The sequence below is a fragment of the Zonotrichia albicollis genome, chromosome 2 (genome assembly GCF_047830755.1).
Source record: "Zonotrichia albicollis isolate bZonAlb1 chromosome 2, bZonAlb1.hap1, whole genome shotgun sequence".
In the NCBI taxonomy this organism is placed as follows: Eukaryota; Metazoa; Chordata; class Aves; order Passeriformes; family Passerellidae; genus Zonotrichia; species Zonotrichia albicollis.
The window spans coordinates 79,932,458-79,949,137 of NC_133820.1; the positions used below are offsets into that span (position 1 = coordinate 79,932,458).

Sequence of the window (16,680 nt, forward strand, 5' to 3'; positions counted from 1 at the left end):
AAAAAAATTAGCTATCAGCTCCCACAAAATGAAGAGGTTTATTAATGTGAGTGGAGAGACAAAGCCAATGAATCTCCAAAACAGGAAAAACAACTTCTTAAATAGAGCTCAGTCATTACCATGGAAAAGCAGAGCAGAGTTTTCACTACCACCTACACACACATCTTAGGTGGACATCTTCCCATCTACAAGGGAAACATGCTGCAAGGTCACCTAATGGAAGAATCACTGCAAAAAGCTAACAATGTAATATTCTGTATTTAAGACATATGCATCACAAGTCAGTTTGGAAAATGATGGTTCTCTGCAGGGCTACTTACCCTACACTTCTGACCCAATACAGAAACCAAAACACATTTATCAGCTTGTATACAATAAAAAGTGAGCAGCTGTACATTCAGTATAATGCCTCAAATATTTCAGTCTCTGCTTTCACCCTGAAGCTGTTTGAAGCAATACCCCAAGTACTCAAGAGTACAGAGTACTGATCATGTAAGATTTTATCTCAGGTAACTGCAACTCAGTTTCACCCATTCACTATTCTATCAGATAATGCACAGCATGACAGCTACTTCAGGGGAAGAAAATAAAAAGGAAAGAAAGAAGAAATCTCAAAAAATTGGTCAGATTACAAATATTCACATTGCTTAGTTTTAATTGTCTACATCTCTTCCCAAAACTGTTCTTCAAAATGCTCCCAAAGACTGATATCTTAAAAACCACAATGTTACCCTCTCATTTCTTATGAACTCTTTACATAATACTTACCTGAATTATTTTGCACTTGAGCCCATGAAAGCTAAATGACTTGTGAATAAATACTGCTGTTGCTCATGCCAAGACTTGTATTTTTCCCATTTTTGCTTTCATTTCAATGTCTCTTCTTGATTGCTCTAAGCAGCAACTGAATAAATGCAACCTACTTTACAATTTGGAGGCTGAGATGGTACAAAATCCCCAGAACAAGTACAGAATTCAACTTCCCAGCACTTAAGTTGGCAGACCTATATGTAAGACTACTACTCGAAGCATTCCTCACTTCTGGGAAGAAGAAAAACCAGTTTCTATCAGCTTACACCCCTCTGTTGGTTCTCACTCCTGTCATATATTTTTATTCTGAATAATTATTTTCTGCTATTTTATTTAAAGAATATTCTCAAGTATTTTACTTCCTTCATGAGACATAAAGCTGTTTTAAAAATGGAATCTGTTAAAATTCAGCTTAAATTATCCTTGCACAGCAACACAATGAACAGAGAAATTGTGGGCTAGTCAAACCTACGCTGAAGATTGCTCCATTTTTAAAAGTGTTGCTTTAGTGTTTATATTTAAAAGTCTTGTTTACCTTTACGTTGACCAGATTTTTTTAATCCTTATCTGCAATTCTGTTCAATGTTGCACAACACACTTGTCAAAAGTCAAGATTATGTGGAGACCATTTCCATCCCAGCCTTCTCTCCAGAGAAATATATTGACAATGCTATAAAAACATTCTGAAGGCTGAAACATTCTGAAAATATTCATTTTGGCATCAACATAAATATTATGATGCCAAAATTCACTATACTGTTGATTTCTTAAAGAAAGGAACTGTATGGGGGGGGCGGTAACTAAATTATCTTTATGGTCCCTTCCAACCCAAGTGATTCAATAAAACACTCTAAAAAAATTAAAACAAACAAAAAAAAAAATCTCATGCCATTCTATAACATACTCTTTGCATAAGCCCATCTGACTGCTACAGTTCAAAACTCTTTCTAAAATGAATTCCAACTGAAACTGTCTCTGCTCTTGCACATTGAAGTTTGCCAGAACACCAAGAAACGCTGCCTGCTGCACCATGTGTAATCTCAAAGCTATATGATAAAGAAGAGAGACTCTACAGAATTCTTCTCCTGTGCAATAGCAATTCCACACTTCATGAATGCACAGTGACCACGATTATTCTGGAAAATGCACTGAAGTTTTAATTAGGATTCCTAACAGTCAAACAGCTTATAGTCTGCAGATTGCAAAGCACTGACACACTGTGATGAATTCCAACCTATCATGCACTCACTCACATGAGAATGCCAAAAACACCTCACACTGATCTTATTGGGATAGATGGTGGTCCTCTCTGAGAAGGAGAACCAAAGGAAGAAACCCCAACGAACCAAAGAAGCAATCCACAAGAAAAGACGTTCTTGTCATAAGGAATGAGAGGAAGTTCTGATGTAAAAAATCAGAACTTCCTCTCATTCCTACACCTGACAGCATAACATACATTTGCAAGTTTTGGCCACTGCTAGTTGGACGTTATATTTCATTCTCCATTAGCCAGCTGAAGTGATGGATTACCTCAGTGACCCTTACCACATCAGTATTATTCATTCAGCGCTTCTTTCTGACTGTATCTGCTGCATTCCCTTCACAAACCCAACTAGATGCTATCAGTGTACTCCTGCTATTGCCATTTCCTCACCATGACAGCTCAGGCCCACTTGCTCCCAAGAAAGACCTGTAGCTACTGAGATCCCACTTTCACAAGAGTCTCCATACAAATGAAAGATCAAGTGGTATCAGAAATGTGTATATTGTAAAACTTTGTAGAAACATAGTGGTCTTCTGGGAATTACCCCTTGAAGATCTCCCCACCCCAAGAGTTTAAAACTCCACTATAATGAAACACAGCAATTGAACTGCCTGCATAACCAATGCCAAAAGAAGTATCTCAGAGATTTCCAATTTCAGTTTGGCATTAAAATACAGTTTTCATACAATACTCAATCCTTCATTTCCAAAACCCAGAAAGCTGGGTTTAATGTTGTCCATTGCCTGCAGAAACTGAGCTGGGCATTTTTTCAGCTTGGACCAACTCTGATGTCTAAAGGGAACACAGAAACAAAGCTGGACTGGAACCCAAATTAGAGATAGCCTGTAAGAGATGGGTTTGGGGGAATTTTTGCCCCTTTTCATACCTTTGCTTCTTCCCAAATCCTCTTCAGCTGGAAGTTATTTGTTAATTCTCTCTAAACATCTCAGAGTTAGTATCACCCAGTTAACTTGGTGTTTCCCCTTCCTCATGCACAGGCATCCCACATTAGTACTGTACACTTTTCACACTGCTCTTTTCTTATTTTCACATGCCAGTGATCATGGCAACACATGCTGGTTTGCATTCAGCAAAGAAAGCATTAAATTGGCATAACACTCCTAAAATCCATTGCATTTCATGTGACAAACCAATGCAGCAGATTTGCAACACTGCAACAGAAATAGGTGACAGCTACTTGATGTCAGCACAGAAGCCTCAAGTTTTAACAGGCTTTTTGATCCAAAAGCCTGTTTGCCCATTTGCATCACGGGAGTCTGTTAGAAATGCAGGAGCACAAGGCAGAGTGGGAGAGATGCCATGTGCTGCATTCCACCGGGAATCCTGCTGTTAAGCTAGTGGCACTGGAGAACTAGGCAGGAGACAACGCTCTCACCTCTTGGAGAGGTCACTTTCTGGGTGCTGGAGCAACCTTCCTGAGCCCTGGTAAATGGTTTTCAGGAAAGAAGGGGCAGAGAGAGAGGAGGGGAGACCAGGTGACGCAGATTCACTCTCACTGAGAGTGCGCCGAAGCCCGACCACAGGACTGTGCAGGCAACAAGAGAACACAGCAGAGGGGTCAGCACGGATTCAGATACAGCAACAAAACCAGATTAGAGACACCGGTCAAATACCTCATCTGGCCTTACATTAACTTGGTTTGCCAGAAGATAAAATGTACCTCATGGATTCCTAGGCAGGCTCCTTGGGGATATTGATTTTGCTGTTAGAGCTGATTTCTATTAAAAACTTCTCAATGACATTGCAGAACAGGGAGACCACCTTATTTCTTTAGCTTTATTTATTCCCAAAGCATATTCGGAAAAGGAATCTCTTAAACATTCAGAGAATATCCTTAGACACCTTCTTCCAATAATATAAACCACATTGTTTCTTCCCCTTTAGTTTTCTTTTACCTTTGTAAACAACACATTAGGAAGTAGAGATTATGTAAATGCAGTCCTCCGGGATAAATTTTTGTGAAGTAACTAAATTAAGAAAGGCAGTCCTACTCCACAGTTAAACATTACTTAGTAGCAGTGACAAGTACTGGAGAGGACATAAAAATTAATTCAGTTTCTTTTGCAGAACATTTATGACTAATCCTCAGAAGGAAAGAATGAAAAATTCCAGCCTAGAACCACGCTGCTACAAACTGTTTTGACTGAAAATCTGCTGATGCCACTTAATCAGTGACTTTTTACAAGTTATTTCAAAGTAATACAGTCAGCAAGTCCTTCACTTTGAACTGTCAGGGTTTCCTGTTTGCATACAACACAGTCAGTGGGAAAAAAAGTTTATCTCAGTAAAAAACACATTATTTACTTCTCTAGAAACACAGTGTAACAAAAACTACTTTCTTACCCTTCACTCCCTTCCATTCCGTTAAAACAGAATAAAATTTGTTACCCTTCTCTACAAGCTGATGCAGCACTCATGCTGATATTTTAATGTAGACATCAAATAGGTGACAAATTACTATTTAAAGCCATTTTTAGAAAGAGCCCACAAACAGAATTACAGCCAAGCACTGAAACAGCAAACAGGTTGTAGAATGTGTTCCCCGGAGCAAAAAACTTTTGCTCCAACACCAAAAAGTTCAGCTCATCTGGACCTGAGTTTTGTAAAGGGTTTGGAGTTTGTATAGTCACTTCCTGCAGGTAGCCAGCCTAGAGGAGAAAAAGAAGGCACAACCAAAGAGGCCCACAGTGAACTGTGGGGACATCATCTGCTGAGTGAAGGAACTCCTGAAGGAACAGTGTTCCATATGTTAATAGCTGGAGAGTCTCCAAAAAGGAAGCAGAAAGAAGTTACAGAGGGAAGCTACAGAGGGAAGCTCTGGAGAAAGGCAAATAGGGAAATCACATGCCTCAGTGGATGTGCTTAATCCTTATGTCCTTTTGCAAGACTCCTCACCAGTTTTAACGCTGGACATACTCTCTGTGAGATTTGACTAACATGACTACAGACATTTGAAGCTGTTAGTGCCCTTTTCACCCTGGCATCAAAGTTTCAGGCTGCCATCTCTGCCACTTAAAGCACTGAGAGCCTGTTTTCCAAAAGGTCTGACGAACAAGACTGCCACAAAGGCTCGAATAAATAAATAAACAGATTGGCGTGGGCATCTGGCTGAATCATCAATTTGATGGATTGACGTCTCCCCTGAACCACTAATTGAGGGACTATGAAGTTACTGCAAAGTACCAAACTACTCAGAGGCAGAGAAGACAGGCTGAAAATAAATAAATAAATGAACAAACCAACCCTGGAGAGGTGCAGAAACCAACCTGAGCTAAGCTCCTCTTGTACTTTGCCAGAAGCAGGGCTGCTGCAGCCTGCCCAGGGCAGGCAGGGGGCTGCGGGCAATGGCATGGCTGCCCTGGCTCCCTCACTCACTTGGTGTGCCCTGGCTCCCAGGCATGCCCAGGCTCCCAGGCTCACTCACCTGGGCGCCTCCAGGCCGTTCTGGCGCAGCAGCGGGGAGCGGGCGCTCTGGGACCTGCCGTTCTGGAAGGTGATCCTGCGTCGGGCGCTGCTGGGCGGGTGGCTGAAGGTGTGCGCGCGCCTCCTGAACTGGGGAGAGTCCGAGCCTTCCTCGGGAAACGTCTGCCAGGCCGAGGACACGGGGGACGCTGGAGGAGTCGCTGGCGGGGAATCGCCCGGAGAAGTGTCCTGAAAGGAAGTGCTGGCGGAGTAAGGCCTGAGGATCTGTGCCCTGTGAGAGCTCTCACTTAACCCACAGGCAGCCAGCAGCAGGGCACCAAAGCCTCTCCCCCTTCTGGGTCATGGCCTATTGTATGCTAATTATCACCCAAACCAGACATCCTCTGAGAGTTCGCTCCAAACCAGCAGCGTCCGTCTTCCAAAAAGTGAAAGCGGAGGGAGGAATACAACCGTATACACAGCACAAACAACATACTAACTACTGCAGGCATCCTCTCACAGGCACTGGCATTCCAGCTGCCAGACTTGTGTCTCTTTCAGGAAAACACAGGAATGGAAAAGGCTAGGGAAACTGCTTTTAGCTAGTTTCCTCGACATATCGCGAGCATACTTCCTGTACCGTCACAGCGACATCCTGGAAGAGAGACTGTTACTACACAGCCAGTTTATGAGTAACTGTAGCAGGAAAACCAAAACAGAATCTTCACCTCCTGGGAACACCAGCAACCAACCCACATGTGAGGTAAAACTTTAAAAACAGGAAATAAAAAGAAAGTGAACAGAGTTCCGCCCTCTTGCTACCATACAGCATCCCCAACAGCTGGGCTTAGGTCAAAAATTCTTACTTCCCTAAAGCAACTATTACTTACAGAAAGGATTCTTCACCTTCAGAGCCCTTCCTTTTGTTGAGACATGACGTTACTTAATTACTTCACTAAAACAAGGCAGAAACCAGAAATTCCTTGCTTTTTGTAAAAGCAAAGGAAGTGTATGAAAAAAGGACTGGCAATCAGATTAAAGCTGAAGCTTTGAGTCAACATAAACCCCAGCTTTCTTACACCCTCTGCCTCCCAGTGGAAATATCTTTGAGTTTTGTAAGTTGATGTGCTTTGTTCTACTTCCTTCAAATGAAAGCAGAGTGCTGTATCTACGCTGCACTGAGAGCTGTGTAGGGGTCTGAGCTAAGCTCCTTACGTACTCTGTCAGGGGCCAGGCTGCTGCAGCGCTCAAAGCTGTCCACGCTTCCCAGGCGCCCTCGCATCCTGTTGGCTCCCTGCGAGAAAAAAAGGCAAGAAAGTTAATCTGGTCCTCTTCCTCTTTTCCTGAAGGTTAGGCAAAGATGGCAACACCTGCACAGGTGAACACAGGACAGTTCAGGCATGTGACATGGCTGACAGAAGACCAAAGATCACGGGTCAAGCACTGGTCTTGACAAGAAAGCGGGATCTTTAGCTGGCCAAACTGCATCTTCTCCCACATTGCTCCCAGGAGTTTTAACCCTGCACTCCATTGTTTGAGGCAAGTGAGTATTTCCTGACACTTCTGAGGCAAAAAAGCTAAGTTGGCTTAAACAGCTCAGTTCAAAAAATTCCAAATTTCAGTACTGTGAAGCAGTGCTCCTGATGGATGCTCCTGACACACTACAGTCCAGTGAGATACAGTTGATCAATATCTGAACATTTCAGACATTAAGTCCACCTGGGCAAAAGGAGTAAAAGTACTAAAACGGGGGAGAAATGCTCTCTTGGCAGCAAATCCAGCCAAATACCACCAGACGAGACAAGATTTTTTATTTATAATGCAGATAAGCCTGATGCAAATTTGCTAGAAATCTATGCTGAAGGATTTTTGCTGAATTTTTAACAGTCCTTCAGTTTCACAAGAAAAGGCAATAGATCCACAACACTTTTGACTAGCTTTCTCTCCTAATGTTAAGTCCCTGGTTATGTTTGCTGTTGGACACTTCTGACTGCTGAAGCAAGTTACTTTCAGTACTTTATGAGGAGAAAAATAGCCTAGGTTTTTGGAAAATTATAGACAGAGCTCCTCTTGGTATGCTTGCAGCTCCAGGGGAAGTTTTGTCAACATCACCAGAATTTATTTAGCCTACTTTTTCCCGGTAAGAGTTATTTTCAAGACTTAGAGTGCCCTTTAAGTACATTATCCCACCTAAGTGCATTACCAATAAACACTCTGCCTGAAGCATCTCTTCACTTGATCTCCCAAAAAACCAAAAGCAAAGTATAAGTTGGAAGTTTCTCACTACCTTTGAAAATGCACACTTTTGGCACTTTAAGAAGGACTTTTTGGTTAAGAAAGAACAACAACAGAAAAGGTTAGTGCAGCATGGAGTGGATGAAATCTGTTCAAGAGGTCAAAGAAAGGTTATATTTGTTTCTCTGAGGTACCTCATTAGGAAGCCTGTTTCTGGTTCAAACCTCACAAAAACAAGATCAGTCCAGCAAAACAAACAAGTGAAAAAGTGACATTCCTCTGGGACTATGTGAAGCCAGGGAACAGAAACCAACAAGTTTCCTAAGGCAAGTAGTGAGTGGCTTAAAATGACACTTGATGCTATTTACCTAGCTAAGAAGCCGTCCACTTAAATTGTTCCTAGTTACTGGTTACTACATACTTCTTTCTAACTTTTCTAAGATTGAGGCAGTCTAAGACTCTCCCAAATTTACACTGACTTGTAACTTTTTTTTAAAAAAAAATTATCTATAAAACATGCTGAATGTCCCTTTAAAAAAAAAAAAAACACCAAAATTAATTTCAGTTCTTTCTTGGTCCCTCTGTTACTAAATCTACTTTTAAATAAAGATGGCAACTTATGTATAATTAGCTCTATTGAATCAATACCATCTGCACCTGGCTTAAGGAGGGGAAAATCCACCACATCAATAGGTATTTAGCGTTTTAATACCTTTAAGAATTAACCATGACATGTGAGGCTTGTTGTAATAGCCTGATAAAGAATAAGAACTACTCAAACAGTCACTGTGTATCACATGTATGCACATAACACACAGCACACCTGCACAGAGACACTTGCATGTACCTGCTTTAAACAAATAATCAGTGGTTGAGCTGCACCCCAAGTAATTTTTCTCGGTCTTCTACTGTGTAACCTTTAGGTGAATCTGCAAGGATGAACCCCTATGTGTATCATGACTCACTGCTGCTCCTGATCTATTGTACTGTCAAGGTAAAGATGAGGTGACCTTTCTCACAATCACAAATCCACTTCATAAACAGCAAACTTGAAATGGCCCTCATTTTGTTTCAGGTGTCCCCTTCTCTTGAATTCAATCATGGGCTGTGGTAGAGACTTATATTATAATATGCAGCATGTCTCAGTGGCCCTGGTGAGAAGAAACATACTATACCAAACACCCCCTAACATCTATTTATAAGAAATTTCCCTTCAGAGAGTTTTCAATTTAAGCAGTGTATTTCATCCAAATGACTTCCTTGACATGACTGGAGCGCCAGCATGGCTGTAAAAGCTTTATTTCAGTGATGACTTCTTTCACAGTCACCACAGGGTTAGTGACCCACCACTAGAGTTAGATCACTTGCCAGTCACATGTCCCTTAGATGTGGAAAAGAAACCAGACACATCAAAGGCACAACTGTAGCTGTCACCATTTGATGATATTCCAAACTGCTGAAATTACTCAAATTTTCTGACTGCCATCACTCTTTTGCTCTCTTTTACACACAGTCACCTTTCTCTATCTCCATATTCAGATCAAGTTCCTAGTTTGTAAAATCTGCTACACAAGAGAGGTCAAATTTGACCAGGAAAGTTTAATACTAGTTTTAGTCCTAGATCAAATTGACACCTACCTGTAAATTCTAAGGATTCTCTCTGGCTTAGAGTATTCTATTTCCATTACAGGGAGCACCCTACATTTGTAGGTTACTTTATGGCATGTCCATGTAAACTGCAGGACAAGTACAGTCTTTTGAAGTTACTAGTAGAAGGAACTTAATGTCACTGGTCTGAATTATCCTGTGCTCAGCTCATCACATTTCCTCTGTAATGACATACAGGCACACAGCCTTCTTCAGGTAGTTTTCCATATGCCTCTTCTCTGACTCATCCTTCTGAGCAGAGGGCACTAAGCAAAATTTGCCATTCAGACCTCTTTACCAAAAGACTATTTAATGTAAGAGAGTCTCAGTCATTATCCGTAATTTCACATCATATCTGGCTAGGAACATTAAAATGAATATCAGCTCACTTTTTAAGACTTTTGCTTCCCCCCCTCCTGCAAAAGGAACTTTGTTACTAGCTTCTAAAGATTCTTACTGCCTAATATGAGCAATTTTATCTATGAGCTGGAAGGTATTGCTTCTCTAAATAGAGAGATTTCCTATATATGCAGGCACATTTATTTACCCTTTGCAAAACCAATAACATGTCTCTTTATGGGATCATGCAACCATCCTGACTGAATTCTATTCTGAAGCAACACATGCAACAATACCCAGCTAGCTCACTTGCCACCTGCAATGAATGTTCATTATTCTGAAATTTGTCCTTTTTTCCCCTCAATATGTGTGGCCTTACAGTAAACTTTCTTAAAGTTAAATCACAATCAACCCAGCTGTAACTCTCAGATTTCACAACAGGGATATTGCTTCATTAAGCATTTATCATATTGAGGACAAAACAAAGAAAAATCTGATAAGTCTCTGCTGTCAAGGATATCTGGGACAGCTGATGATAATGAGTTGTTAAACTTACCCTTGAAAAGATATTTTCCAGAGAGCTAGTCAAGGATTTCTTTGCCTTGTTTTTCAGAATGTCAAGTTTAAACCGGCCACCACTGGTGGTGCTTTCTGGAATTGCACTGTTAGAAATGACCTGTTGAAATAAGCAAGGACACCATTCAGCTTTGGCAAATCTTTTTTTAATTGTGAAGACTATTTCCAAAGACTAGAGCTGAACCAAGTTACATAAGAAACAAAATACCCTTGGCCTTATTAAAAAAAAAAAAAACACCACAAACGCACTACCCTCTTTCCAAAAAGAAAAACCCCAAACAAAAAACCAAAACAGTCTCCCAAACAAACAAACAAACCCACAGTTAAAGGCACATTTCATCTGAAGGACTATATTGTAAAGGCATATCAATTTAACAACACTGTTGCCCATTCCCTTTGCAAGATAAGTTCACAGTTTAAACTAAAACAAATGCCCTCTTCAGTCCCAGATATTATTGCTTGGGCATGCAGATCAAAGGGGAAAGAAAAAGAAGAGTTACCCTCACACTATAAGGAAATACAGACATAAAATTCATTGGTTGTCTTTCTTCCTGTCATGTCCCCTCAACCTATAAAACTCAGGAAAGCCACTATGAATTAAATCAGATTTTTTTTCCTGTATAGTCCTTTCTTAATTGTAATACCCAGCTTCAGGTACTCCTGAAGAAATTGAGCAGTGGTCCTACAAGTAATTGAAACAGCATATTAATAGTCTGGAAAGGGGAAGAGGAATAATAAAAAATATTAAAGTAATATAATAAAACCAAGCTTTACCGACGGCGCTTCACCAATGTGGATGTGCGTTTTCTGCTTAGTCTCACAGAGCTGACGGAGGTGTAAGATCACAAGTTCATTTTCTTCCTGGTCATTTTCAGGCTTCATTTTCTGTCAGTAACAGCAAAGAAAGGAGGTTTTCTTTCAAGTCATGATTTGTTTATTTTTCCTTCCTATGTAGGTATTCCTTGAAATTAATATATTGATACACCAAACACCAGAGTGCACTGTTATTATGTCGAATTGCAATTTGGTGTGCCTTCACACTCCTGGGCAAGGTAGAACAAAAACTGAAAAATATTGCAGGCTGTAGAGAGAAGGGAGCCTTACACCCATACATTTTATTTTCCAAGCCTGTTATTATACAGCCCTCTAAGCGGAACAAGGAAACCAAGCCACTCTGTTCTTCAGGAATCCAGAGGGGAGCACATCCTCTGGAAGCCTAAATCATTGTATAATTTAGACTTCATCCACTAGAGTACAACAGCTTACATCAGAATGATGGGCCAAAATAAGTCAAAAAGACAAATTGTGAAGATGCCAGACATATTCCTGATACTTGCATGTCCCTCCTGCTCTCAGCCTACTCCCACGTCACTTTCAAGCAGGGAAACTTGTTTACAGGTGAAAAACTAAGCTCAGAACAATAAAAATAGTCTACATAAGAACACAGAGGATCTCAGCAAATTTGGGAAAGAAAACTTTTCCAACAGAGATGTATCACACATAAGTTTAAATTGGAGCATGCTATTTCAGTATGATTTTTGGTGGAAAAATAATAAATTCTAGATCAACTACACAACAAACCAAACAAATCAAAAGCAAAAATATTTAGTCCATTTTATCATGGTTTTCCTCAAATTAGGAAGAACAGCTTCTAAGGTACTACCTGAACACGTTCGAAAATGTCTGCTTGCTCATTGTCAGTCAGCGATGACAGATGTCTCTGAATTACAAGTTTGGCTCTTGGTGGATAGAGTCCTAGGAAAAGAATGGACCATTAAAGATTCTCAAATGAACTCTCAGAACACTTTTTGAGCAAAATGACAGTAGAAGATATAAACCTTCTAACTTATACAAGTTAGATGTATGACAATTGTATATCCTACTTACATATATCATAAAATAATTGAGGTTTTGCTAAACCACATGGCTTTGCTTCCTTTCATTAGCAACAAAAATATAACCATCAGCAGCTAGGTAGCTGGCTCCTGTGTAAAAGGTTGTGCTCCCTACCCCACCAATGGCTTCTGTCCTAATGCCAAGAGATCACTGACAGCTGGAAGCCTGACAACTGTATGGGAGAAGAGGAGGAAATAAACAGATCAAGGTTGTAACGGGAGAGATAATCAATACACTGGACACTTGGAAGATTTCATATGGTTTTAACTGAAAAATTAAGAATAAGGAAGAAAATTGAGAATAAAGGAAAGGATTTCTGGCACTCAACAAAGTGCATATTTTGTCACAGAGGTAATTCTAGGAAGCAACAAAAAATGTGAGTGAAAACAAACCTCTTGAACCAGATGAAGATTGTTTTCTATCTAAGGTAGATATCATTCATAGAAAATTGCAATCAGAACAAATAAAATAATTTTTTTCAAAATCATGCAGCTTTAGGTTTGATTTTGCTAAACTTCTAGACTCAAAGCAGATGGATAAAAAAAAGAGACATTAAAATAAGTTTTTCAGTCACTAAGTAGAAAGTTTATGAAACTACTACTGCTACAGTACTCTAGTTGTTGCCCCAAAAGAAGATTTTATTTTGATACTGGCTACTTTTCAAATTACTTACACTGCCTTATACAGCAGCCTCTGTAGTTGATGATTTACAGAAAACTTTCCCAGCTTAGCCACTTCTGAATACCTGTTGTTATACCCAGAAACTATAAGTCATAGATGAGGAAAATTTCACCCCACTAAGATTTTACACTTGACTTTTCATCCACCAGAGGGAAGCAAGTGGCAGCAGTGACTTTCAATGAATGGGAGAACTGTAAATATCAAGCACCACCATAACCACACCAGAAAATACTTGACTATTTGCTTTTTATTACATACTTACTTTTTGTTTTTGCATACAATGCTTTGGAAGAACACCTAGCAGAATGATTATAAAAACAGAATCCTAACTTTTTATTTTAAAAATTCTATCTTGTAAGACTTTTTGCATGTGTTCTAGCATACTTCCAGAGACATTACAAAAGTTTGTCTACTCCTACCTGAATGTAGGGTGTTGTCTTAATTTTCTTGATTAGATATTAATCTCCTGACTTAATAATTTATTTTCCTATAATATAACAAGATCTTGAAGTGTGTGAGGGAATAAATACAAAGAAGGAAAAAATAACCCCACACAGGAAAGAAGGAGCACACAGGAAAGAAAGATCCTTTTTGATCATGATTATCTTTTCATGAGTCATTTTGAAAGCGTGCAACTTGAGGGGAAAAAAAAAAAAACCCAAACAAATGGAAGGTCAACTGGTGGGTTTTGCTGCTCTGCTTAACAAAGGTATGATGATGAAAGAGTATGTATTTATAGCAGAAGCAACTCCATATTCTGTTGCAGTATCACTACTGTTAACTCTCCACCTAAATACAGAGGATGCAAAGTGACAGTAGGAATTGCATACTGGGATACTTCTACCTCTGCTCTTATATTGTCTAAGTTATTCTTCTAGAAAAATCAGCAAACCACAATTAGAAGATAAACTCAGCTGCTACCTTCAATTCTTTCACAGAGTTTGTGCAATGAATGCATAGGGCAGGCCTCACACAGTTTGATCTGTGTCTTGGCATTTTGCAGGGCTGCAGCAGTGCTGAAGGCTTGCTTCAGGGTCAGCATTACCTCATCAACCTGTATGGGAAGGAGGGGAAAGAGTATATAAACAAAAATACATGCCATATATACAAAACTAGATTTATAAATCACATCTCAGACAGGTGCTTTACAATTAAAGGAAAAGACAAAACCATAGAAACCCATTTGCTGTTTTTTAAAGAGATCATGGTTGAATTCCCAGCTTTCTGCCTTTTTTGTAGATGATCACTATCTTTAAGTTCTGCCAGACAGTGTAATTTTGATGTCTAACTGCAGCTACTCAAGCTTGCTGGGAAAGCACCCACTATTTTTTGAAACTATAAGTGAGAATTTTTGGCTTGACAATATGCTGGGTAAATAAAAAGCATTAATTTCTTTAGCTTCAAGTCTCTCCTGTAAACTGCACATGCTCCCTCTTAACCTCTGTCGTCCCACCACTAAACCATTTTAGCAGCAACCCCCACACACCCATCCCTGCTGCCAGACAGGAGCTTCCCACAGCAGTTCCCTTTCCTGCGGGATCCCAGAGTGCCCACCAGCTTCATCACAATCACTACACAGCTCTAGGCACCGCTGGCCTGCCCTGATCCTTCCTTTCCTGCTCCCACCAACACAGCAGTGCTGCTATGTTCCCACACAGCAGCTCAGAAAAGCTCAGCTTGTATCTAACACGGGTTGAGCTCACAGCATTTCTCCACATTCATTCAAATATGCTCCCAGACCTGGCACACAAAGCACTTGGAGCTCCCCTCTCTGTATTTCAGGGAAATACAGTGCTTATTAAAAGCTGTTTGCTCAGTCCCAGCATTAGCAAGGAAAGGAGACAGCAGTCTGAGAACAATTTTAGGAACAAAATCAGTATTCTGCTTCAGAATTGGGTCCCCACTCTGCTTGTTACTCTGTTTTATAAGCAGGAAGAAGAAAGCTTTAATATTTGAGACCAAAACCAGAGAGTTTAACATTAAAAACATACAGACGTTTTTTGGGGGGTCTGTCACCTGGGAGAGAAAATGAAAAAGAAGTAGAAAGGGAACCCGAATATAGAAATTTGAACTAGTTTGTGTTCCAGTATGTGTAGGTTTTTTTTGTTTGCTTTAAGCCTCACGGTTCTAAGCATTACCAATAATTTCTGAGTGCCTTCTCTTCTTAGCAATAAATCAGAACATTGAACAGTGCATGTCCATCTTGCAACATGGACTGGGAAGTTTTTTAAGTTGGCTACAATCCCTCTCCAATGCAAGATCCACAGAACAGGGCTAAGCATACAGATTTAAGACTATCCTAAAATCATAAGAACCATAGCACAACCTGAAAGTAGGCTTAGAGCAAATGTACCCAAGCCTCCCAGCACAGCCTGGCTGGCAGTGGGGAACCTGGAAAGGTCTGCCCTGCCACAGTCAAACTGCCACCAAGGTCCCTCAGTGGTTGCATCCAAAAGTAGCTCAGGAAAGTTTATTTCATATTGCAGTGTGGGCACACACACAGAAATCAGTACTAGAAAAAGCAAAGAGGTTCATAAAAACACGGGGGTTTTGTACAGCACTTAAGCCTCTGAATTATGAATGGTCAGATTTATCAATAGGTCAGATATAACATTTTCTGTTATTACAATGATAAAGCTGATCTCATAGCAAGCTCCCATTTTGACAAAAATGCAGCTTCAGCTGTCATGGTACATCTAGAGCTGTTGGCTGTTTGAAGTTTTACTGATGCAAATCTATTCACTCTCAAACTAGGAGATTGAATAGATTAACAAATTACATTTTCAGCTAGCTAAAAAAGTGATTTTTAAGTTTATCTGAGAAAGAGTTAGCAGCTGTTACCAGCACCGTCAAACAAATGCAATTCAGAACAGGAAACAACTTCTTTTAAAGTGTCAGTTTTAAAATAAAAATTGAGTAGTCAAAATTATTTCCTGTATGCATTTCACACTATTAAGCTACCTGTTATCAGTAAAATCAATGATATCTGGAACTTCAGTTAATTGATACATACTTCATACACTGTTCAGTGTACTTTTTTATAGTTTCATACATGCATGAATATCTATAGTTTTCTTCTTCTGTGATCAGATGCTGCTGTGTTCTTCTCCTGAGGAACAAAACAGACTACAGGAAAAAAGCTAAAGCCAGATGTGGCTTAAGACACATGCAGGATCAGCCAGTAGTTTAAACCCAACCGTGAAGGGTATGTTTGGGTTTTATATGCTCACAGTCACACAGCCATATGGATTCATCTATTTGTTACTGCATCAGCAGAGTAGCAGGATATGGCTGTGTATGAACAGAATGCTCACTTTTCCTACTGCAAATTTGCATGTGCACAGCTGACATCCTGCACCTGAGCAGATGTGAGCACTGGGGCTCAGCTGACACAGCACAATGACAGAGTTCCTATTGTTCAGGAAATGCCTTGGAAATGCTCTGATGAAATGGTCGGGATCATCAATAAATACTCACCAGAGACTCATTTGCACACTGGAACACATAGCAAATATACTGGCTTAACCCAGATTCCACAGATTCTCGGCAAATAAAACCAAAGTGATCAACGTGTTTTATACCCTAAAAGAAATTAAAAATAGCATGAGTGGACAATTTTATAAACAAGTAGAGTTTCCAAAAAATTGAGTAACTATAAATGCATACCCCTGTAATGTTCTATTTTACAAGTAGTATAATTATTTTTAAATTGCTTTTTGTATTTAGGTAAAGATCTTTATATAATAAAAACCAAAGTTATATGGCAATAAATCCGGACCGAACTTATACCATCAGTAAAACTGAAAAAA

General features: G+C 39.8%; 1 protein-coding gene across 6 annotated transcripts in view; it reads right to left on the reverse strand.

The window, feature by feature from the left end:
* TBC1D4 (TBC1 domain family member 4) overlaps positions 1-16,680 on the reverse strand; it is a 112,651-nt gene that overhangs the window by 20,773 nt on the left and 75,198 nt on the right. For 5 of the 6 annotated variants that reach the window (XM_074535530.1, XM_074535533.1, XM_014267390.3 and 2 more), the window contains 8 exons: positions 16,349-16,453; positions 13,793-13,925; positions 11,958-12,049; positions 11,069-11,179; positions 10,275-10,394; positions 6,717-6,791; positions 5,520-5,746; positions 3,471-3,620 (listed from right to left, as the gene is read on the reverse strand). In XM_074535530.1, coding sequence (XP_074391631.1) covers positions 3,471-3,620; positions 5,520-5,746; positions 6,717-6,791; positions 10,275-10,394; positions 11,069-11,179; positions 11,958-12,049; positions 13,793-13,925; positions 16,349-16,453 — 1,013 coding nt within the window. The remainder of the gene's footprint in view (positions 1-3,470; positions 3,621-5,519; positions 5,747-6,716; positions 6,792-10,274; positions 10,395-11,068; positions 11,180-11,957; positions 12,050-13,792; positions 13,926-16,348; positions 16,454-16,680) is intronic. The other variant, XM_014267392.3, reaches the window with a different exon arrangement.